Source organism: Suncus etruscus, chromosome 9 (assembly GCF_024139225.1).
Source record: "Suncus etruscus isolate mSunEtr1 chromosome 9, mSunEtr1.pri.cur, whole genome shotgun sequence".
NCBI classification, from domain to species: Eukaryota; Metazoa; Chordata; class Mammalia; order Eulipotyphla; family Soricidae; genus Suncus; species Suncus etruscus.
In genome coordinates, this window is record NC_064856.1 from 9,141,462 (window position 1) to 9,166,855 (window position 25,394).

At 46.5% G+C, this 25,394-nt stretch overlaps 1 protein-coding gene and 1 pseudogene across 1 annotated transcript; one reads left to right on the forward strand and one right to left on the reverse strand.

The window, feature by feature from the left end:
• The first annotated feature begins 3,895 nt into the window (after nt 1–3,895).
• On the forward strand, nt 3,896–24,225 carry PXMP4 (peroxisomal membrane protein 4). Its single transcript, XM_049779382.1, has 4 exons — nt 3,896–4,066; nt 13,809–13,871; nt 16,978–17,176; nt 23,414–24,225. The coding sequence occupies exons 1-4, from the start codon at nt 3,954–3,956 to the stop codon at nt 23,669–23,671; spliced, it is 633 nt and encodes a 210-aa protein (XP_049635339.1). The 5' UTR covers nt 3,896–3,953; the 3' UTR covers nt 23,672–24,225.
• Nucleotides 22,579–22,691, reverse strand: LOC126019420 (uncharacterized; annotated as a pseudogene).
• Nucleotides 24,226–25,394: the final 1,169 nt, after the last annotated feature.

The window sequence follows — 25,394 nt, forward strand, 5'->3', positions numbered from 1 at the left end:
TAGGTGAATAATTTTGCTTCTCTGTCTTAGTTGTCTGGAAATTAATTAAATGAATGGAGTAATAATACCTAACTCATAAGAATGTTAAAAGAGGGGCCGGCGAGGTGGCGCTAGAGGTAAGGTGTCTGCCTTGCAAGCGCTAGCCAAGGAAAGAACCACGGTTCGATCCCCCGGTGTCCCATATGGTCCCCCCAAGCCAGGGGCAATTTCTGAGCGCGTAGCCAGGAGTAACCCCTGAGCATCTAACGAGTGTGGCCCAAAAAAAAAAAAAAAACAAAAAAAAATAGAATGTTAAAAGAATGAATGGTTAATAGAATATTTAGAAAACTATGCATGTAAGTACTCTGTAGAGAACAGTTACTTCTGTTCTGTAGAGAACCATTCAATTTCACTGAACAAAGGTCTACCAATCGTCTCTATTGAATAACTCATTTAGGGTAATTGTTAGTTTTCCCAAATTTCAACCTGAAAATCCTCAAAACAGGGTTCAACAAGGGGGAGCTACATACCGGCACACACCTTAAACCTTGTCTTAACTCCTGTACTCTCTCTCCAACCCCGTCCCTCCAGTCTTGTTAACTATCTGTTTACTGGCTTTAACCCAATAAATTTACTGGAAATTGTTCATAGTGCTAAGCTCTTCAGTGGTTTTTTAGAAGATATTTGTATGTTTGCTCTAACATTTTCATTCTTACTTTTGTTTTTGATTTTTGCCCACACCAGGGTGATGCTCAGGGCTTATTTCTAGCTCTGGAATTGCTCCTAGCTGGCTTGGGAGCTATGCATATGGAATTCTGGGATTAAACATAGGTTGTCCATGTGTAAGGAAAACAACCTAACTTTTTTTTTTTTTTTTTTTTTTTTTGGTTTTTGGGCCACACCCAGTGACGCTCAGGGGTTACTCCTGGCTATGCGCTCAGAAGTCGCTCCTGGCTTTGGGGGACCATATGGGACACCGGGGGATCGAACCGCGGTCCGTCCTAGGCTAGCGCTGGCAAGGCAGACACCTTGCCTTTAGCGCCACCGCCCGGCCCCACAACCTAACTTCTGTACTGCTGCTCCGGCTCGACCTTTGTACTCTTCAGAGGAAGAATTAACAATAAACCAGTCCGCCATTACAAAAATTAAAAAATATAATTTTATTTTATTTTATGTTTGGTTTGGGGGATACAGCCAGTAGTGTTCAGGCTTACTCTTGACTCTATGCTCAGGGATCACTCTTGGCAGTATATTGGGAGACCATATCCAGTGCCAGGGGTGGAACCTGGATAGGCTGCAAGAATACAAGTGTGCTACCCTTTGTACACTCTCTCTCTCTCTCTCTCTCTCTCTCTCTCTCTCTCTCTGTCTCTCTCTCTCTCTCTGTCTCTCTCTCTCTCTCTCTTCTCTCTCTCTCTCTCTCTCTCTCTCTCTCTCTCTCAAATTCAGGGAAAAAATTTTACTTATTTATTGGGGGGAGGAGTTTGAGTCACACCCTGTGGCGCTCAGCAGTTACTGCTGGCTCTGCTTTCAGAAATTGATCCTGGCAGGTTCGGGGGACAATATGGGATGCTGAGGATCAAACCCAGGTCTGTCCCAGGTCAGCTGCATGCCAGGCAAATGCCCTACACTGTGCTACCACTCCAGGCCCAAAAAATTTAGTGTTTTTGTTGTTGTTTTTTGTTTTTGGGTCACACCTGATGGTATTCAGGGGTTACTCCTGGCTTTGTGCTCTAGAAGTTGCTCCTGGCAGGCTCGGGGAACCATATGGGATGCTGGTATTCAAACTGGAATCTGTCCTGTGTTGGCCACATGCAAGGCAAATGCCTTACCGCTGTCCTATCACTCCGGCCTGGAAAAACTTAGTTTTAATGATAAATTAGGACCATCACAGTTCCTTTTTTGTTTTTGGGCCACACCCGTTTGACGCTCAGGAGTTACTCCTGGTTATGCGCTCAGAAATCGCCCCTGGCTTGGGGGGACCATATGGGACACCAGGGGATCGAACCGCAGTCCCTCCTACGCTAGCGCTTGCAAGGCAGACATCTTACCTCTAGCGCCACCTTCCCAGCCCCCATAGTTCCTTTTTGACCTCTGACATCATCTTCTGACACTGACCCAGGCAATAATGTTACAGATAAATAATATGTTGCCCATGTTCCAGGGAACACATTAACAAATCACAGTCACCACTCAGTGTGTAGCTGGTATCCAGCGACTATTTCAGCCAGTGGCGTCATATGTCATCAGGACTCTGAGATATAACTGAAAATTCTGTACCTTCAAAAAGCATAATATGGTCTGTATGTACCAGGTGTTAAGTGCTGGGATTGCAGCAAAAACAAGACAGACAAGTTTTCTGTCTTCATGGAACAATGATCATGCATAGATCATTACAAAGGACAAAAGTTATATGTAGGGCCCAGAGAGATAGGACAGTGGTGTTTGCCTTACAAGCAGCTGGTCCAGGACCTAAGTTGGTTGGTTCGAATCCCCGTGTTCCATATGGTCCCCCGTGCCTGCCAGGAGCTATTTCGGAGCAGACAGCCAGGAGTAACCCCTGAGCACTGCCGGGTGTGGCCCCCCCCCCAAAAAAAAAGTTATATGTAAAAGATAAAACTAGACAGTGAATCAAGGAGGGCAGCTTAGTTTTAGATCATCTAGAAAGTACTCTTAGAGGAGGTGGCATTTGAGAGCTGCAGGTTGAAAAAGAAACAGTCATGGTAATAACTGAGTTTGGTGAATAAATACCTGGAAGGGAAAAAGCAAATATTCTTGGCAGTTTCAAAGAGGAGCAAGAGGGACAGTTTAAGTGGAGGGGGTGAGTGAACATAGGTGAGAAACAGAAGCAGGAACCACATCATAGAATATATTCTTTCTTGAGCCATGAGAAGGACTTTGTGTTATTATGGTTTTTTTTTTTTTTCGGGGTTTTGGAGAATGGGTCACCATCACCCATCACCTAGAAGTATTCAGGAGCCCTGCAGAGCTAGTGTTCAAACTTCAGGGATCCCTAGTACTCAAACCCTTAGATTTGGGTTAAAGAGTTTGCATTTTAAGAATAAATAGAACCAGTCGTATGAACATTGAGTGGAAATAAAAAATGATCAGACCTGAACACCAAGCCCAAAGTCAACAAACGACAACAGAATCGATACCCAATCTACAACAAACTGTACAAGTGCAGTTACACTAGCATTACAAGGGGTGGGGTGTAAAGGAAGGAGATATGGGATGCATGCTGAGAACAGGGGTGGAGGGAGAACAAAACTGTGGTGGGAATGCCCCTCATTCATTGTCACTATGTGCCTTAAATATTACTCTGAAAGATTTGTAAGTAATTTTGATCACAATAAAAAAAAAATATGGAAACCACTGATGGGGCCCCGTGCTGACTAGGCTCAAGTGTAAAGATAAGCCATTTAAAAAGTCATTTAGAGTACAGGCAGGGGTGGGGTGGGGAGGAGGGAGATTTGGGACATTGGTGATGGAAATATTGCACCGGTGAAGGGGGGTGTTCTTTGCATGACTGAAACCCAACCGCGATCATATTTGTAATCAAAGTGTTTCAATAAAGATATTAATTTAAAAAAAAAGTCATTTATCCCAATTCCAGAGAGGTTCCGGAAGCCTCTGAAGTTCTCTAGGGACACACCTCCTTGGAAAGGGGCCCAACTCGTAGGCCATTTGCTTTCTGATTGGGCCACCCCACTCCTACCTACCCTTGCCTGGGCCAAATAGAAAGGGACCCGCCCACCGCGGGACTCGGTCACTGCGATTGGCTCCAGGTGCTTCCCATCCCGCGAGAGCGTCCTACGATTGGCTCTTTTCGTTTGAGTGACGGGGTCAGTAGTCTATCGGCGCCATGATGGGCGGGGCCGGGAGTCCCCGCTCTCAGTAGACTGAGCCGCCCGAACCTGGGAGCTGTCAGTGCGGATCCGGCCTGGTGCTCCGAACCCGGGGCCGCTCGCGCCATGGCAGCCCCGCCGCAGCTTCGAGTCCTGCTCCAGATGGTCAACCAGCTGCTGCAAAATCGTCGCTACCATGCCGCGCTGGCTGTGCTGAAGGGCTTCAGGAACGGGGCAGTGTGAGTGGGGCGGTCGGTCCGGGCCGAGGTTACTGGGCCGGGCCTGGCCTGGCTGGGGTGGGAGGCGCGGTTCTGGGCCCGGCGCCCTGGTTTTCTGCCCTTGAGCAGCCCTGGAGTGCCCCTGGGTCTCGGTGTCCACCATCTAGCTGCAGTAGATTTGGGGGTTCTTCTAGCTTTTGCATTCTTCTGCCACTCTCTCTGTGCTTTGCAACCTGATCTCTTCGCCTGGACCAAATTTTTGGATGGGCCCTTTCTTTTGGGCCCAGTTCCCCACCCACCCAGCCACCCAAATGCTGTGTGTTCTTGGGAGTGTGAGGTGGTCCCAACTACACGACTAAAAGGTCCGGCCTCTGGCCTCCACCTCTGCCAATGCTCTCCACCTTGAATTTCCTTGGATTTCCCACCCCACTTCTCATTCTTCATCGGTAGGACTCCAGCCGCAGCCCCATGGGGCACAAGGATCTCCTTGAGTCTTAAGTCTCGTGAAAAAGAAGCTGCAAAGAATTGCTGGCCCGATTGGTTCCACCCTAACTTTTCAGCCCTGCAGGAGAAGAGGTCTTGTGGGAATGTGTGTGGCTGGTGTCTGCAGGGGAAAGCAAGGTCCCCGTTAAATCTTGTGCATGACAGCTCTTATTTATTTATCTGGCACAGCACTTGCTGTGCCAGAACTGGACTGAGCCAAGAACAGTTGAACAAAGATTTGTGTTCTTCCAGAGTTGACTATTACCGGTGGCAAGATGGCACTTTGGTAGGAAGGGAGGTGGGCTGCCTCCATTTCAGTGCCAGGGCTACCTACCTACCTGTGTGATCTTGAGAGAGTTAGAGATAGTCAGTCTCTCTAAGCCTTGATTTCCATGAAATGGGGATGATAGTAGTACTTCAGACATATTGGCAGATGATTAAGTCCATTATGTAGGTGCTATCACAATGCCAAGTGGATTTTTAACAAATGGCAGCCGTTATTGATGTCTTCCTGTCCTACTTCCCTTCCCTTTTTCAGGCCATCTGTGAAGGCCATCTCCTTTCCCACTTTATTTTCTTTTCTTTCTTTTTGTTTTTGGGTCACACCCAACAGTACTCAGAACTTGCTCCTGACTGTGCTCAGGGATCCCTCCCAGAGGGGTCCAGAGTTTATTTGGCAGGGGTCCTCAAACTATGGCTCGCAGGCCAAAGCAGCCCTCTGAAGACATATATCCAGCATGCCAGGTGTTTTGCCACTTTTTTTTTTTTTTTTTGGGTCACACTCGGCAGCGCTCAGGGGTTTCTCCTGGCTCTACGCTCAGAAATTGCCCCGGGCAGGCACAAGGGACCATATGGAATGCTGGGATTCAAACCACCATCCTTCTGCATGAAAGGCAAATGCTTTATCTCCATGCTGTCTCTCTGGCCCTGCAGCTTCTTCCTATCCTGCTTGAGCAGCCATCTCATCCCAGCCCATGGTGCTGTGTGGCGCATGTGTGAGAAGTTTACTGCACTCTTCGAAACCTCTTTTTCTATTTATTTATTTATTTTTTTGTGGTTTTTGGGTCACACCCGGCAGTGCTCAGGGGTTACTCCTGGCTCCATGCTCAGAAATTGCTCCTGGCAGGCACAGGGGACCATATGGGATGCTGGGATTCGAACCGATGACCTCTTGCATGAAAGGCAAACGCTTTACCTCCATGCTATCTCTCCAGCCCCCCCGAAACCTCTTTTTCTTTTTTTTTTTTTTTTGTGGTTTTTGGGTCACTCCCGGCAGTGCTCAGGGGTTACTCCTGGCTCCATGCTCAGAAATTGCTCCTGGCAGGCACGGGGGACCATATGGGACGCTGGGATTCGAACCGATGACCTCTTGCTTGAAAGGCAAACGCCTTACCTCCATGCTATCTCTCCAGCCCCGAAACCTCTTTTTCACTTTGTCTCTTGACTCCTTCTCTCAGTCTCTGTCAGGATTCCTTAAACTATGGCCCCACAGGCCACTATTGTTCATAGTTGTTTTTTAAACTATAGTTTAGCCCTCCAATTGTCTGAGGGACAGTGAACTGACCCCTGTTTAAAAAGTTTGAGGACCTCTGCTATATGGGATACTAAGGATTGAACCTGGTTGGCTGTATGCAAGACAAATACTGTATACAAGACAAATACTTGCTGCTTTACTATCACTCTGACTCCACTACTTCATTTTCTCTACAGTACTTGGCATCAAGTGAAGCTGAGTCATTCACCCATGTGTTCTGGGTTTTATGCTTTTTCTCAGTAGAACGTGAACTCTACAAGATAGAAATTATGTCTCCTGGGGCTGGAGAGATAGCATGGAGGTGAGGCGTTTGCCTTGCATGCGGAAGGTTGTGGTTCAAACCCCGGCATCCCATATGGTCCCCTGAGCCTGCGGGAGCGATTTCTGAGTGTAGAGTCAGGAGTAACCCCTGAGCGCTGCCGGGTGTGACCCCCCAAAACTCCAGAAATTATGTCTCCTTTTTTGTCGCTTTCACACCCCACCTTTTCCACCCAGCACCTAATACATTGTAGGTGCTCAGATATTTATTATAAATAAATATGTGTACAAGGGAAGAATTTGCCATCATCCCGATCCTCCACATGAGAAAGCTGTGTCTCAGAGAGGTGCACTCATTACGTATGGTCATATCACTTAGGGTCAGAGCCAGGATTCATTTTGGGGGTGTTTCCATGTAGTACTCAGAGAACAGGCCACTCCCCAGCAATACCTGGCTGTGTGAGCCTGATAGTTCAGTGCTCAGACCCAGTCAGTTGGTGCTGCTGGGCCTCAATGGAACTGGGACCCATTAGGGTCACACACACTAATGCTTGGAATGCTGTGTTATAGTATGAATCAAACTTGCCTGGCATACACTCCAGCCCTTTGAATTTCTTGCCCTGATCTAGAGCCATGATGCAAACCCAGGGATGATTAACCCCAATGTCTAGTTCTTGATCTAGAAACAAGGTGGATACTGAGTCCTTGAATCTGATTAGATTATAATAGCACGTCATGTGACCTGGATGGATTGCATCCTAAGGTAACATTCGGTGGCTCTTTGCCAAGGTAATCTCACCCAAGTGAATCGGAACTTGGTGCCACTGACATTGCCCAATGTTGGCTTTAAACTCCCTGTCTGCCCTGATTCAACAACTGTAGAGACCTTCCCAGCCAAGGTAGGCACCTCCTCAACTCAGCTCAGGAGCTCAAATTCCAGTTTTTGTCCCTTAAACGTGGTGCCTTTCCTCTTTTTTCAGCCTCAGTTTCCTCTGTGCAAAGGAGACAAACTCACACATACCTGGGTGCTCTAACCTGCCATCCCTCTAGGGATTCATGCTGCCATTCCAAGGCTGTGTTGAAATTTGCCAGGAAGAAAGCAAAAGCAGTTTGTGAAGGGAAGCCAGACACTGGGGGCACATAGGCTTAGATAAAAGAGATACTTGAGCTCGGTCAAGTTTAACTCTCCCAAATCTATCAGTGTTCAGCTCTAAAAACAAGAACATTCTCTCGAGGGCTTAATGGTGGTGATTAAATTACATTAGTAATCATGTACTTAGTACATTGACAATTATCCTGGAGGGACCAGAAGGTAGGACAGTGGGGAAAGTGATTACCTTGTTTCAATCCCTGGCACCTGGGGCTGGACAGATAGCACAGCAGTAGGGTGTTTGCCTTGCACGCAGCTGACCCACTACAGATGGTGGTTGGAACCCTGGCATCCCGAGCTTGAGCGTAGAGCCAGGACTAACCCCTGAGCGCTGCCAGGTGTGACCCAAAACCAAAAAATTTCTGGCACCTCATATGGTCCTGAAAAGATCTGCTGGAGTAATCTCTAAGTGTGGAGTCAGGGGTAAACCCTGAGCACAGCCAGGTTGGCCGCCCCAAAAAAGAATAATCCTGGAATGTCTTCCAGCTAGGCAGTCATCTCAGTTGCTCCAACAAATGTCATAATCTGCAGCAGGTTAGGCCCTACCTAGCTGTCACATCACACCAGGAAGTCCTGTTTTAGTCTTCTTTGTTTCAGATTTGAGGGTTTTGTTTTAGGGCCACACTCAGTGCTCAAGACTATGCTTGGGGGACCAGGCCATGTAATGATCAGATCCAGGCCTCCTATATGCAAAGTATGTCCTCTTTTTGTTATTTCTTTGGTCTCAAATAATTTTTTTCTTTTTTTGGTATTTTTGAGTCACACCCAGCAGTGCTCAGGGGTTACTCCTGGCTCTATGCTCAGAAATCGCTCCTGGCAGGCTCAGGGGACCATATGGGATGCCAGGATTTGAACCACCAGCCATCTGCATGCAAGGCCATGCTATCTCTCCAGCCCAAATAAATTTTTTTTAAATGAAGCAACAATATGGCAAATGGCATAAAAAATGTCCCATCTTTCCCTCCTTGGCCTCAAGGCCCTTCCTGTCTGGTACACATGTACAAATAAAAGTTGATCCTCCCCCACACCTTGAGAAACCCTTTGGTCTGATTTGATTTCTTTTGGGACCACACCCGGTAGTGCTCAGGGGTTACTCATGGCTCTGGATTCAGAAATCATTCTTTCTTTTGGGGGACCACACCCGGTTACTCCTGGCTATGTGCTCAGAAATTGCTCCTGGCTTGGGGGACCATATGGGACACTGGGGATCAAACCGCGGTTCGTCCTAGGTTAGCGCATGCAAGGCAAATGCCCTACTACTTGCACCACTGTGCCGGCCCCAGGAATCAATCTTGATGGGCTCAGGGAGCCATGTGGCGTGTAGGAAATCGAACCCAGTCAGCTGCATGCAAGGCAAATGCCCTCTCCAGCCGCTTTTCTTTGATATAATATTGGATTTATAGAAATATGTCCAGTTCTATAGAATCTGACTTTCCAAATCTTGCTCTTCTATACCCTGCATTGTTATTTTATTCTTACACAGCTGTCTGCCAGTCTACCTTTTTCTTTTTGGTGGTGCAGGGATGGAACTCAGGCCTCATCTATTTAGTTCTTTTTTGTTTTTTTGTTTTGGGGTCACACCCGGCAGCGCTCAGGGGTTCCTCTGGCTCTACACTCAGAAATCGCTCCTGGCAGACTCGGGGGACAGTATTGGATGCTGGGATTCAAACTACCATCCTTCTGCATGCAAGGCAAATGCTCTACCTCCTTGCTATCTCTCCAGCCCCCCTCATATATTTAAACTGTGCTCTACCACAAACCATCTCCTCCTGGCCCTGGGATCATACATATTTATCCAATAGTCTGCTGTAGATGGGCACAGGTTTGCTTCCCATCTTTTGCTATTTCTTTTTTTTTTTTTTTTTTTTTTTTTGTGGTTTTTGGGTCACACCCGGCAGTGCTCAGGGATTATTCCTGGCTCCAGGCTCAGAAATTGTTCCTGGCAGGCACGGGGGACCATATGGGACGCCGGGATTCAAACCGATGACCTCCTGCATGAAAGGCAAACGCCTTACCTCCATGCTATCTCTCCGGCCCCATCTTTTGCTATTTCAAATAAGCCTGCAGTGAACTTTCACATAGAAACTCAATGAAGATACTCATAGAAGAACAATATAGGCATAGTGACCCTTGTCTTGAGCTTGCCCTTGAGTGGTAGCCAGATTGTAGAAGGTAACTAACTATATAGGTGAGCTGATAAGACCAGGGCTTGATAGCTGGAGAACTTGGGGAGGATGAAGGGAGCTCAACAAAGAAAAAGAAAGGACATTAATATTGGGAAAGCTTGGAACTCTTTGGCCTTAGCTAAAATATTTTATAAAAATTTCTTATTGTTGTGTTTTGGGGCCAGAACCAGGCTCAGTGCCTACTTCTGGCTCTGTACTTAGAAATCACTCCTGATGAGGGCTGGGAGGATGGGGGACCATATAGGGTGCTAGGAATTAAACCCAGGTTAACTATGTGCAAGGCAAGTGCTATCTCTCTCTATCTATCTACCTGCTATATACTATCTCTCTCTAGCACCCCTATTTTATTAAAATATTTTTTGGCTCTTGGATCATACCTGGAGGTTCTACGGGGTTACTCCTGGCTCTGAGCTCAGAAATTACTCCTGGGCCAGGAGTGATAGCACAGTGGTAGGGTGTTTGCCTTGCATGTGGCCAACCCTGGATGGACCCCAGTTTGATGTCCAGCATCCCATATGGTCCCCTAAGCTTGCCAGGAACGATTTCTCAGTGCAGAGCCAAGAGTAAGCCTTGAGTGCTGCCAGGTGTGATCCCCCCCAAAAAAAACAAAAGGAAAGAAGGAAGGAAGGAAGGAAGGAAGGAAGGAAGGAAGGAAGGAAGGAAGGAAGGAAGGAAGGAAGGAAGGAAGGAAGAAGGAAGGAAATTACTCTTGGCAGGCTTGGGGGATCTTATGGGATGCTGGAGATCGAACCCAGGTCAGCTGCATGTAACATAAATGCCCTGCCCACTGTGCTATAGAACCAGCCCCTCTTTTTAAATTTTAAAAGCAGTGACTAATAATTATTGGGTTTAGCGGGGGAGGGGGCATACTTGGCAGTGCTCAAGTCTTACTCCTGGCTTTATAGTATTACAAGGGATCATATACTGGGGATTAAACCAAGGTCCACCACATCCAAGGTTAGCATCTTTAACTCTTATACTATATCTCTAGACCCTTATCCTTATTATAGATTTTTTTGGAAGTACAGAAAAGTTTAAATCATAGACAAAATTAATTCTTATTATTTTATAGAGTATTTTTGACCATGAAAATTTCTTATGCATAATATTTGATTTTATTAATTTTTTCTCAGGTAAAATTTCTATTAGTTTTTCTCAGACACTTGCATAAAAGATGTTCCTAAGGACCAGGGAAGTGGCTCAGTTATAGGACACAGGCCTTGCATGGGTGATACCCTGGGTCTGATCCCCAGTGCTGCAAAAAAAAAAAATTAATAAATGAATCTGGACTGGAAAGGTTAACAGGCTGAAGGCCTGGTTTCTTTATATACCTTTGGAGACCTGAGTTCAGTTCTTAACACTGTATGGTCCTCAGTACATTGTAAGGCGTGACCCCTGAGCACTAAACTGGGAGTAGCCCCCCTCCCTTCCTTAGTACTAGTTTGTGGATGTGGCCTACACACCAAATTAAAAAAGAGATTGGCTGCAGTGAAAAGGGCAGGGCCCAGCCAGAGGAGCAATTTCCTGCAGCCAGTCCTGCAGCGAGGGTAGAGGAAGACTCCTTGTTTCCAAACCTCTCTCTTTCCCCTGAAAAAAATATTTTTTATTGATTGGTTTTGGGGCTACACCCAGCGGCGCTCAGGGGTTACTCCTGGCTGTGCACTCAGAAATAGCCCCTGGCAGGCTTGGGGACCACATCACATGTGATGCCAGGAATTGAACTGGGTCTCTTCTGGGTGGGCAGCATGCAAGGCAAATTCCCTACCGTTGTGCTATCTCTCCAGCCTCTTCCCTGAGATTTTTTGGTCATACCCAATGATGATGATCAGGACTTACTACTCCTGGCTCTATACTCAGGAATCACTTTTTTTTTTTCTTTTTTGATTTTTGGGTCACACTTGGTGGCACTCAGGGGTTACTCCTGGCTCTGCACTCAGAAGTCTCTCTTGGTAGGCACAGAGGACCATATGGGATGCCGAAATTCAAACCACGGTCTGTTCAAGTCATCTCTTTTTTTTTTGTTTTGTTTTGGTTTTTGGGCCACACCCGGCAGTGCTCAGGGGTTACTCCTGGCTGTCTGCTCAGAAATAGCCTGACACCGGGATTTGAACCAACCACCTTTGGTCCTGGATCGGCTGCTTGCAAGGCAAACGCCGCTGTGCTATCTCTCCGGGTCAAGTAATCTCTTTGCCAGGCAAATGCCCTACTGCTGTGCTATCTCTCTCTGGCCCAGGAATCACTTCTAATGGGCTCAGAGGACTATATGGCAAGCCAGGTATAGAGCCTGGGTTGGCAGTGGGCAAAGTAAGCACCATACCAGCTGTATTATCTCTCCAGCCCCTTCCCCTGGGGCTGGATAAATTTTTTTTTTTTTTTTTTTTGGTTTTTGGGTCACACTCGGCAGCACTCAGGGGTTACTCCTGGCTTCATGCTCAGAAATCGCTCCTGGCAGGCTCTGGGGGGACCATATGGGACGCGGGGATTCGAACTGATGACCTTCTGCATGAAAGGCAAATGCCTTACCCTTCAAGCTATCTCTCCGGCCCTGGGGCTGGATAATTTTAATTACCTATGTACTCGAGTATAAGTCGTGTTTTTCCAATTGTGTGCCGAAAAACCCGAACTCGGCTTATACTAGGGTACACAGATTATTTGATCAGTGGGCACTGAACTGAACTACATGCCACTGAATTAGTTAGCCACAATATTCTGCGCTTTGTTTGAGACCAACAGCAGTGATGATGATATCTGTAAACTCAGTGATGGTGACAATGCCTATGCTGATACTCTCACATCAGATACAGCTGAAGCTCTGTTTGGACATACAGATGAGGAGGAAGAATCCAGTTTTGAAGGATTTTAACCATTGTGATTTAGCTTGACTACCTGTTAAGCTACAGTTTTCTGCACTTTGTTTAAAGTTTTAAAATTATTATTGCTAGTTTACAGTTTTTCTTTAGCAATAAAAATTGAAAACCAGGGGGCTGGAGAGATAGCATGGAGGTAAGGCATTTGCCTTTCATGCAGGTCATCGATTTGAATCCCTGTGTCCCATATGGTCCCCTGTGCCTGCCAGGAGCAATTTCCGAGCCTGGAGCCAGGAATAACCCCTGAGCACTGCCGGGTGTGACCCAAAAACCAAAAAAAAAAAAAAAAAAAAAATTGAAAACCAGGGGCTGGAAAGATAGCACAATGGTAAGACATTTTGCCTTGCAAACGACCATTCCAGGACCAACAGTGGTTCGAATCCCGGCATCCCATATGGTTCCCCGTCCCTGCCAGGAGTGGTTTCTGAGTCGACAGCCAGGAGTAATCCCTGAGTGCCACTAGGTGTGGCCCAAAAACCAAAAAAAAAAAAAGAAAAGAAAAGAAAGAAAGAAAAACATTTAACTTACTGATTCCTCATTGTAAATGTTTTGGGTATATGTTTCTATTTTTGAAATTTACCAGTGGCTGCTGCATTTTCCTCCTTGGCTTATACCTGAGTCACAAGTTTTCCCAGTTTTTAGGGTAAAATTATGGGAGTTGGCTTATACTTGGGCTGGCTCATACTCGAGTATATACAGCAGCCTTGAATTCCTGATCACCTCTTTTATTTGGGGTAGAGAGATAGGGGGTGTGAATATTTTTGTCAACCCCACCCTTTTCTTTCTGGGAGTTATTTCTGACTCTATGCTCAGGAGTGACCCCCTGATAGGGAACCATATATGTTGCATTATCTCTGGCCTCTGACATCCTTTTTTATCTAGGGACACAATTGGAGGATTTGTTGTTATTGTTATTTATTTATTTTTCTGTTTGGTTTTGGGAGTACCTGGCAGTACTCAGGGCTTATTCCTGATTCTGTGCTTAGGAATCATTCCTAATGTGGCTCAGGGCAAACATACCCAGTGCTGGGGATTGAATCTGGGTGGCCAAGTTCAAGGCAAGCAACCTCCTGTTATACTATTGCTCCAGCCCACAACTGCAGCTTTGAAACTTACTTTCCATGACAGGCCTGAGACTAAACTACCAAGAAGTTTCAGAGCTGGGACTTAAACTCAGATCTAACTAAACGTTCTTCTTCCTCCCCCTAGAGCTGTCAGGATTAGGGCTATAGAGAGGAATGAAAGTAAGACGGCAAATGCAACTCTTTTTCTTTTGTTTCTACAGTTATGGAGTCAAGATCCGGGCCCCTCATGCGCTGGTCATGACCTTCCTCTTCCGGAGTGGCAGGTAACCCCCCATTACCTCTTATCCTGGGAGAGTATGTCATTATCTTTCAGCCTAGCAACTTCCCAGCTGGGGCTCACTTGTATCCCACTCCTTTCCCCACAAAAAAACCCCAAACAACAACAAAACCGATTTCCTCATTGTCAGGGTTCTGGGTCACACATGCATCCTGCTTTGGTATGTGCACATTTCACTGCAGACCTCACACCCCGAGCCTTAGTACTTGCCAACTTATCCCCCTTAAGCAGTGCTCGCACACGTTTGCTTGTGTGTGCGTCTTCAGCTTGTGTACATTGTGTTGCTTGCCCACATCTTAGTCTTACTTCCCTGCCTTGGTACTTGCACATATTTCTGGGGTTCTTTTTTGGGCATATGGGCGGAATTGGGAGCCATGCCCAGTGGTGCTACAAAGCTAACTCTTGACTCTGTATGCAGGGCTTCTAATCATGCTTAGGTGGGTCAGTGGGGGACGTGATGTTGGGGATTGAATCTGGGCCAGTCACATACAAGACAAATGGTTTCACCTCTGTATTGTCTCTCTAGTCCCTTCTACAAGTTTTAGTGGTGCTCTCTGAAGGTTGCACTTTTTTTTTTTTTGGCTTTTGGGGCCACATTAGGCAATGCTTCTGGCTCTGTACTCAGAAATTACTCCTTTACGTTCAGGGGGACCATATGGGATGGCAGGGATTGACGCCAGGGATGCACCAGGTTGACTGTGTGCAAGGCAAATTCCCTGCCTGCTGTGTGTCACTCCGGTCCCAGGTTAAGCATTTAGTTGTACCACTTATCTGTACCTGACTATGTTGCAGTTGTAAATGGCATGAGACTCTAGGGATCACAGACAGCAGAGCTGCCAGGATCACATTTGATGCATGCAGCAGAACTGAACAGTGAACTTAAGAACTTGAGCTTGCTATGTTGGGGCTCTGAGCTACCAAGCCTTCCATTCCCTGGGTCATCCAAACACATTTTGTTTTTTGTTGTTTTTTTTTTGTTTGTTTGTTTGTTTTTGGGCCACACCCGGTGGTGCTCAGGGGTTACTCCTGGCTATCTGCTCAGAAATAGCTCCTGGCAGGCACGGGGGACCATATGGGACACCGGGATTTGAACCAACCACCTTAGGTCCTGGATCGGCTGCTTGCAAGGCAAATGCCGCTGTGCTATCTCTCCGGGCCCCCAAACACACTTTGAAGGTGGAATTAGCTCCAACATTTGCAAACTGGGAAATTCAAGATGGGTATAGTTCAGTGGTCAAACTCTTGCCTCTTATCTACTGGGTTAGACCCAGCACTGCAACAAAATCAAACTGAAGCAACACCAGGAACTTCAGTTTTGTTACATGTTCCCTGGCGTGAGGATCAGCTGACCCTGGTGCTCTGCACTCTTCTGGCCAATATCCACAGTTCCCCTGAGACATCTCCAGGGCCCAGCTAGCTCACCTGAGGGCACTTAGTCTTGGCTCTTCTTGACAGACCGGATTTCTTGGAGCGCTTTCTGTCCCTCTCCTTTGTTCTCACTACCTTAAACAATATATAACAGATAACTCAGATCATTACTCAACTTAACCTTTCACTTCTTTGGAACTGAAGAGACCTCAACTATCAGCCTTGCCACTCTATTGGGACCAAAAAAAACCCCAAAAAAGATGCTCATTTCTCTAGCATAAAAATAATAGAGCAGGGGGGCCAGAGCAATAGCACAGGGCGTTTTTCTTGCACGTGGCCACACCAAATGAACCCTGGTTCGATTTCCAGCATCCTATATGGTCCCCTGTGCCTGTCAGGAGCAATTTCTGAGCTCAGAGCCAGGAGTAACCCCTGAGAGCACTGCCGCCACTGGGTGTGACCCAAAAAAAACAAAACAAAACAAAACAAGAGAGCAGGACACCCTTTGTGTCCTGCTTTTGCAACCTTTGTCCCTTGTCTGTGCTCAAATCTGAATAATTTTTCTCTGCTCCTTTACTCTCAAACTCTCCATTCCTAAAATACAGGGACATGGGGAGGAGACCCCTGCGCAAAAGACACGTCCTCCTTCCTCCAAGCCCCCCATGATCCTCACCTTTGAGAGCTCTGCTGTGTCTCAGGTCAGGTCTTGAGTTGCCCTTATTTTATGATGACCAAGTTCCTGTGTCCCTGTTCTTTACATGGGAAAGCTCATGTGGGCAGTGGACAGACTGGTTTTCTTGGCTTTTGGGGCCATACCAGGCAGTGCTTAAGGGTAGCTTCTGACTCTGCACTTAGAAATTACTCTTGGCAGGCTTGGGACCATATGGAATCCTAGGGATTGAAACGAGGTTGGATCATCCACACTCGATACCATTTACTCACTCATTTCTTCATTCAAAAACACTTTAAGGAAGAGGGTGGAAAATAAAATTTAAAAAAAACCTTTAAACCTAGGTGCCAGGTTTGTTTTGGTTCCCTTGGAAGGAGCAATCAAGGCAGAGACACTCTCCTGTAGCTGCCACTGGAAGGGGCCTGGTGGATGGTGATACTAACCAAGCCTGTTAATGTCACATGTGATAACAGCCTAGAGCAAAATGATGTCATTCTTATGGAAGGTGGTTGAACAGACAAACCATCCTCCTTAAGAATGAGAAGGAGGGGCCCGGAGAGATAGCACAGCAATCCAAGACCAAAGGTGATTGGTTCGAATCCAGGTGTCCCATATGGTCCCCCGTGCCTGCCAGGAGCTATTTCTGAGCAGACAGTCAAGAGTAACCCCTGAGCAACACCGGGTGTGGCTCAAAAAACAAACAAAAACAAAAACAAAACAAAACAAAAAAAAGAATGAGAAGGAGGAGCTAGAGAGATAGCACAACAGTAGGGTGTTTGCCTTTGCCTTGCCTGTGGCCGACCCGGTTTGATTCTCAGCATCCCATATGGTCCCCCAGCCTTCCAGGGGCGATTTCTGAGTGCAGAGCCAGGAGGACCTCTGAGAGCCGCTAAGTGTGGCCCAAAAACCAATCAATCAATCAATCAAGTCTTTAAAAAAAAAGAATGAGAGGGAGATGGCCTTTGAAGCCTGACTCAAGGGAGTGGGGCAGCCTGGAGTTGAATGGGTGCCCACTGTCCTGGGCTCATGGTGGCATGTTGTGTTTTTTATGCAGCCTGCGGGAGAAGCTGCGGGCCATATTCAAGGCCACATACACCCACTCCCGGAACCTGGCCTTGTTCGTGTTTGTCTACAAGGGCCTCTGCAACCTGCAGTCCCAAATGCAGGGCAAGTCCTCCCAGGCGCACTTGTTCCTGGCTGCTGTCTTAGGGGGCATCTTCGTGTTTGGTGAAAACAACAACATCAACAGCCAGGTAATGCTGCTTCCCCGATGAGCAGCCTGGGAGGGGACTTGTTCAGGTTCAAGGGTAGACTTGGGCTTGGGGGTCTAGGAAGATGAGTTGCAGGCTCCCTTCTGGGTCCATGTCTAAGGGTTTGACTCAACAACCCCTGTGTGACCCTAGGAAGGTCACCTATCTCTCAGTTTTCCGTTACTAAGCCAAACAATTTGAAGTCCAGTTTTCCAAATTGTGTGTGTGGCTTAGGAGGGAAATATATATTTTTTTAAATTTATTTTTGTGCTTTGGGGACCACACCTCGTGGTACTCAAGGTTTACTCCTGGTTTTGCACTCCAGACAAAGGCCAAAGTGGTAGCATAGTGGTAGGGCGTTTGCCTTGCATGCGGCTGACCCAGGATGGACTCGGGCTCAATCCCCAGCATCCCATATGGCCCCCAGAGCCAGGAGCAATTTCTGAGTGCAGAGCCAGGAATAACCCCTGAGTGTTGCTAATTGTGGCCCAAAACAAATAAAACCTTCCAGACTAAAATGCTACTTTTTGTTTTTGTTTTTGTTTTTGGGTCACATCTGGCAGTGCTTCAGGGGTTACTCCTGGCTCTATGCTCAGAAATTGCCCCTGGCAGGCTTGGGGGACCATATGGGATGCCAGGATTTGAATCACCGTCCTTCTGCATGCAAGGCAAACTCCTTACCTTCATGCTATCTCTCTGGCCCCCTAAAATGCTACTTTTTTTTTTTTTTTTGGTTTTTGGGTCACACCCGGCATTGCTCAGGGGTTACTCCTGGCTGTCTGCTCAGAAATAGCTCCTGGGCCGGAGAGATAGCATGGAGATAAGGCGTTTGCCTTTCATGCAGAAGGTCATCGGTTCGAATCCCGGCGTCCCATATGGTCCCCCGTGCCTGCCGGGAGCAATTTCTGAGCATGGAGCCAGGAGTGGCCCCTGAGCACTGCCGGGTGTGACCAAAAAACCACAAAAAAAAAAAAAAAAAAAAAAAAAAAAATAGCTCCTGGCAGGCACGGGGGACCATATGGGATGCTGGGATTCGAATCAACCACCTTTGGTCCTGGATCGGCTGCTTGCAAGGCAAACGCCGCTGTGCTATCTCTCCGGGCCCTAAAATGCTACTTTTTAAAAAAAAGTTTTGAGTCACATCCATGCTCCGGGGTTACAATTGGCAGAGCACAGGGAACCATATGGGATGTTAGACAAGTAACCTATATGCTGTACTATTACTCCGGCCCTGTAAAGTACCTCTTTTTTTTTTTTTTTTTTGCTTTAGGGTCACAGCTAACAGTGATCAGGGCTCTGCCCTGTGCTTACAGCTCATTCCTTGCAGTGCTCAGGGGACCATCTAGGGTGCTGGGGATCAAACCCAAGTTAGCCACATGCAAGGCAAGTGCCTTACTCTCTATATGATCTCTCCAAGCCCATAAGTGTTTCCTGTGTGCTGGTTGATTTCCAAGTGGTAGGATAAACTTAGAAAACCTGATTTTTATTAGAAATTATAAAAATGGGGGCCGGAGAGATAGCATGGAGGTAAGGCGTTTGCCTTGCATGCAGAAGGATGGTGGTTTGAATCCCTGCATCTCATATGGTCTTCTGAGCCTGCTGGGTGCGATTTCTGAGCGTAGAGCCAGGAGTAGCCCATGAGCGCTGCCGGGTATGACCCCCCCAAAAAAAATTATAAAAATAAAAAAAGAGCGGGGGCCAGGCGGTGGCGCTGAAGGTAAGGTGCCTGCCTTGCCTGCACTAGCCTTGGACGGACCGCGGTTCGATCCCCAGGTGTCCCATATGGTCCCCCAAGCCAGGAGCAACTTCTGAGCACATAGCCAGGAGTAACCCCTGAGCGTTACCGGGTGTGGCCCAAATACCAAAAAAAAAAAAAAAAAAAAGAAAAAAAAAGAAAAAAGTGGGACCGGAGAGGTGGTGCTAGAGGTAAGGTGTCTGCCTTGCAAGTGCTAGCCAAGGAAGGACCGTGGTTCGATCCCCCCTGTCCCTTATGGTTTCTCCAAGCCAGGGGCGATTTCTGCGTGTTTAGCCAGGAGTAATCCCTGAGCATCAAATGGGTGTGGCCCAAAAAACCAAAAAAAAAAAAAGAAAAAAAAAGAAAAAGACATGCCGGGCGGTGGCGCTGGAGGTAAGGTGCCTGCCTTGCCTGCGCTAACCTAGGACGGACCGCGGTTCGATCCCCCCTGTCCCTTATGGTTTCTCCAAGCCAGGGGCGATTTCTGCGTGTTTAGCCAGGAGTAATCCCTGAGCATCAAATGGGTGTGGCCCAAAAAACCAAAAAAAAAAAAAGAAAAAAAAAGAAAAAGACATGCCGGGCGGTGGCGCTGGAGGTAAGGTGCCTGCCTTGCCTGCGCTAACCTAGGACGGACCGCGGTTCGATCCCCCGGCGTCCCATATGGTCCCCCAAGAAGCCAGGAGCAACTTCTGAGCGCATAGCCAGGAGTAACCCCTGAGCCTCACAGGGTGTGGCCCAAAAACCAAAAAAAAAAAAAAAAAAAAAAAAAAGACATTCCCTATTTTTGCAACAGTCGAGTGATGCCAGAGACATCATTTCACTGAGTGTGGGGCCTCGCAGAAATTGTCTTCTGGGTAACTGCTCCTCAGTGTATTTCCTATTAAGGCCATCAGTCCATTTTAGTTTTGGTCACATTGAGTATACGTAGAGGTCTCTCTTGGCTCTGCATTTAGGAATTACTCCTGGCAGTACATGGGAGATCATGTGGGATGGCAGGACTGGAACCTGGTTTGGCTAGCACCCTATCTGCTGTATTATCTTTTCAAGCCCCCCTTTTAAAAATTTTTTTGTTTTCAGGGACAGAGCAAAGCACAGCGGCAGGGCATTTGCCTTGCATATGGCCAACCCAGGAGAGACAGTGGTTCGAATCCCAGCATTCCATATGATCCCCTGAACTGCCCAGGCCAAGTTCTGAGCGCAGAGCTAGATGTGACCCAAAAATTTTGTTTTTGTTTTTGGGGCCACACCCAACAATACTTAGGAGTGAACTTCTGGCTTGCACTCAGGAATCACTCCTATTGTGCAGAGGGGACCATATAATTTTGTTGTTGTTGTTGTTGTTTTTGTTTTTTGGGTCACACCCGGCAGTGCTCAGGGGTTACTCCTGGCTCTACACTCAGAAATCGCTCCTGGCAGCTCAGGGAACCATGCCGGGATTCGGACCACCATCCCTCTGCATACAAGGCAAACGCCTTACCTCCATGCTATCTCTCCGGCTCCCTAGTTTAAACTATTTTTCTAATTTTACTATGACTACATGATTTATCAAGATGTTCATAATAGAGTCATTATTTCAGTTCATTAAGTGTTCAAACTCCAGTCCTACCACCAGAGTGACCTTTCCTTCACCAGTGTCCTTAATTCCTACCCCATTACCATACTTGCCTCCTTGCAGGCACAAACAAATTTTTTTCATATTGCTTGTAAAAACACAAAGGCAAATGGAATTATCAAAACTTAGATCCCAACACAGGTCAATTTTATTTATGTATTTATTTTGGTTTGGGGGCTACATTCAGCAGGGCTCAGAGGTTACTTCTGGCTGTGTGCTCAGAAATCATTCCTGGCAGGCTTGGGAGGCCATAGGGGATGCTGGGAATGAAACCCAGGTCAGCTGCTACGTGCAAGGCAAATACTGCCCCCCTCTGTGTTATTGCTCTGGCTCAACACAGGTTGGTTTTAAATGAATGTTCTATCTCTTCATGGTGATATTAAAGTCATTGCCTAAGGATTTACTAGCTTGTGGTTGGTGCTAGTTAAGCCTTCTATGTTAGTTTAGACTCACTGAGCTTGGTAGATTACTATGTAACTTATCAGACTTCCTTTGATGCTACTGGGTTGACACTACTATAAGATAGTGATGTGTCCAGAATCTATAGATCTGAAGCAAATTTGATAGCTTGGCAAGTTGATAAAGTTAAGTCTCAGAGTTGGGCCGTTTCTGTTGGAGACATCGATGTAGGGGATGATGTTGGGCTGCTGTGGTTCATGTAGAAAAGGGATCCCCCTTCTGAGCATGCCACAGAAGTATCAGCCAGGTCTGGACTCTCTGGGAAGTATTGGCTGCCTTTATTTTCATTTGGAATTTGGTAGTAAAGCGAGGCCATTTTTCTGCCAGGAAGATGGGTCTTTTAGTTTTGAGTCATGTAAATACTTTTAAAATAATTTTTTTTAAGTTCTAAGGACCGGAAACATAGTACAGTACAGCAGGTAGGGCACTTTCCCTTGCATGTGACCAATGAGGGTCCTATCTCTGGCATTCCATATGGTCCCCTGCGCACAATGAGTAATTCCTGAGCACAGCCAGGAATAGCTCCTGATACTCCCAGGTATGATCCAAAACTTAATTTAAAAGGTTCTGTATGATGGGCCGAAGCGGTGGCACAAGCGATAGGGCGTTTGCCTTGTATACACTAACCTAGGATGGACCAAGGTTCGATCCACTGGTTGTCCCCATATGGTCCCCAAAGCCGGGAGCGATTTCTGAGTGCATAGCCAAGAGTAACCCCTGAGAATCACTGGGTATGACAAAAAGCAAAAAAAAAAAAAAAAAAAAAAAGATTCTGAGGCCGGAGATATAGCACAGCGATGTTTGCCCTGCAAGCAGCAGATGCAGGACCTAAGGTGGTTGGTTCAAATCCCGGTGTCCCATATGGTCCCCCGTGCCTGCCAGGAGCTATTGCCAGGAGCAACCCCTGAGCACAGATGGGCGTGGCCCAAAAACCAAAAAAAAAAAAAAAAAAAAAGGTTCTGAATGAGGCCTTAGGGAATTAGCTCAATGATTGGAATGCATGCTTTGCATGTGGGAACTCCTGATTTGATGTATATATAGTTCCCCAAACGTCAAACCCAGAGTAGCCTCCAAGTACTCCCCTCCACACAAAATATGTAAATCCTAAGCAATTGTATGGGCTAGAGATTTAATGCAATCGTTAAAGTACTTTCTTTGCTTGTGGCAGAATTTTGTTTGAGCCCCGGAACTGCATGGTCCCCTGAGGACTGAAAGGAGCAACCCCTGAGCACAGAGCCAGGAATGGGTCCCAGAACTTTGTATGTGGCCCAAATCCACATATGTCTATATACATATATCTGTGTATATGTATATAGACATATGTAAATAATATATACATACATAACTATATTTGTCTAAATATATTTACTGTATGTATATATAAATATCAATAAATGCCATATTGCTATAAATTACATATATTAGTATAAACAAATAAACTCCTAGTGGGTTGAGAGGGCCATATTTGGTTCTGGGGATCAAACTCAGGTAAGCTGCATACAAGGCAAACGTGCTATCCTCTACTATCTTACCAGCCCACACTCTCCAACCTCATTTATTTTTCTTTTGTTCACATTATTTTTATTTTTATTATTATTATTTTGTCCCCCCATTCACAAGGGCTGAGGTGTATATGGGGTGCATTTACTGTACCTCCTCTTTCTATACAGTCAGTGTAAAAGAACACAGCTTGTTGTAAGCATTGGGAGGCCTTACCTTATATAATATAAAACCCTTCACCAGTGCAACATTCCCATGACCTATATCCCAAGTGTCCTTCCTCCCCACCCCATACCAACCTGTACTCTAGACAAGCTTTCTACTTCCCTCACTCTGTCACATTTTTTACGATAGTTCTCAGTGTAATTATTTCTGTGACTGCACCAAACAATTGATTGTTTGGATTTTTTTATTATTAAATCACCATGCGATACAGCGTTAAAAAGTTGTTGATAGTTGAGTTTTGATCATACAGTGTTCCAGCACTCATCCCTTCACCAATGTTTGTTTTCCACCACCAAAATCCCCAATTACCCCCTTGTCATCCCACCTGTATCTTACAGACCTCTCTCTCTCCTTTATCCTTTTTTTTAGGGGGGGTCACATCCGACAGTGCTCAGGGGTTACTCCTAGCTCTACACTCAGAAATAGTTCCTGGCAGGCACAGGGGACCATATGGGATGCTGGGATTCGAACCACCATCCTTTTGCATGAAAGGCAAATGCCTTATCCATACTATCTCTCCAGCCCTTCTCCTTTCTCCTTTAGGCACCATGATTTTTCAACTTAAAGCAATATTATAATGCCTGTTAAATACTATTTCATATCAGTTTTTCATATCAGCTTTGACAATCAGTACACCAGTGCAGAGAGTGGGCAGAAGGTTTCCTGTCTGTACCCAACCTAATAATCCTCTTTCATCTCTACCTTACAGATCAACATGTACCTGACCTCGCGGGTCCTGTTTGCCCTGTGTCGCCTGGGCGTAGAGAAGGGCTACATTCCCCAGTTTTCCAGGGACCCTTTTCCTCTCTACACTGGTCTGGTGTGGGGGGTGGTGATGTGGCTCTTCGAGTATCACCAGCACACGTTGCAGCCATCGCTGCAGTCCTCCATGACCTACCTGTACAAAGACAGCGACGAGTGGCACGACATCTCAGACTTCCTCATCTACAACAAGCCAGCAAAGTAATGATGCGTGAGGCACCAACTCTGGCCAAGCAGCAGACATCCTGGCTCCAGACAGGCTCTCACTCTGGATTCTACCACAGGACTAACTAACTACACCTTCTCACCTACTTGAGTCTCAGGCCCCAGCTCTGATTGTTCCAGGGCCCTTTTGCTCACATGAAAGCACTGATTTTCGGAATTCGTTAGATACTCAGGTGTGGTGGAACAGGAGGCCAGATCATACTGGGGAGCCTGAGTCTGTTTCAGTTCTGCTGTTGCATTCTGTGGGATGTAGGAAAGTCACCCGCCCCCCCCCCCCCCATACACACACACTCTGCGCTTCAGGGTTTTTGAGCTTTCACTGCTCCTCTATAACAGGGCTCCTGGGGCAGGGGACATGAGCTACAAATATTTTTTTAATGATTCAATTCATTGTCTCAGGTATTGTTCTATTGGAAAAAGTTCTATAGTCCCACCACCACTATAAATATAATGTTAGCCATAGATGTCATTGAAATGTTCTCGTAACCCATTTATTATTTTGTTTCGTATTTTAGATCACACCTGACAGTTCTCAGGAGCTTCACTTGACTCTGCAGTCGTGGGTCACTCCTGACTATGCTCAGGGGACCTTGTGGTGTTAGTCATTATAATCAAACCTGACTCTTAGGCTCCTAGACATACTGTTCGTTTGTTTTGGGGCCATATGTGGTAGTGCTCAGGTCTTTCTCCTGGATTTGTGCTCAGGGATAACTCCTGATGGGCTCTGGGAACCCTTTGGGGTTCCAGGGATTGAAACTGGGTTGTCTGTATGCAAGACAAGTGCCTTACTCCCTATACTATTGTTCTGACCCCCCACCCATACTTTTTAAAGAGTGGAAAGAGGGCCTAGGTGGGAGTGATAGTGCAGCAGGTAAGGCATTTGCCTTGCATGTGGCTGACCTGGGTTCAGTCCCTGGCACTCCAGAGGGTCTCTCTGAGCTGACCAGAAGCGAATTCTGAGCACAGAACCAGGAGTAAACCCTGAACACAACCAAAAGTGGCCCAAAAGCAAAAACAAAAAAGAATAGAAAGAGACAGGAAAGGTTAGTCTTTCTGATTTTTTTTTTTTTTTTTTTTTTTTGGTTTTTGGGTCACACCCGGCGGTGCTCAGGGGTTACTCCTGGCTGTCTGCTCAGAAATAGCTCCTGGCAGGGACGGGGAACCATGTGGGACACCGGGATTCGAACCAACCACCTTTGGTCCTGGATCGGCTGCTTGCAAGGCAAACGCTGCTGTGCTATCTCTCTGGGCCCATTCTGATATTTTTTAACATGTATCTAATCTAAAAATTGAACCTAGAAAGATAGTACAGTAGGTTAGGTGATTGACTGATATTCAGCCAACCTGGGTTTGATTCCCTAAACTGCATATGGTTCCCTGAGAACTTCTAGGAGTAATCCCTGGGCATAGAGCCAAGAATAAGCCCTAAGCATAACCAGGTATGATCCAGAAAGCTGAAAAACAACAAAAACAAAACAAAATTAGGTGCCAGAGAAGAGGCTCAGTAGGAGAGTGTGAGGCCCTGGGATCCATTCCTGGCACCAGCAAATAATTAGTTTTTAAACCCGATACCTTATAACCTTTTTTGCTTGTACTAATCATCAGAATCATCAAGTGATTTTCTCACATTGGGACTCAGGTGGAAGCAACCACTGCTCAAGTGTTCCATAGTTCAGTGAGGCAGGCAAGTAGCTACTATATTG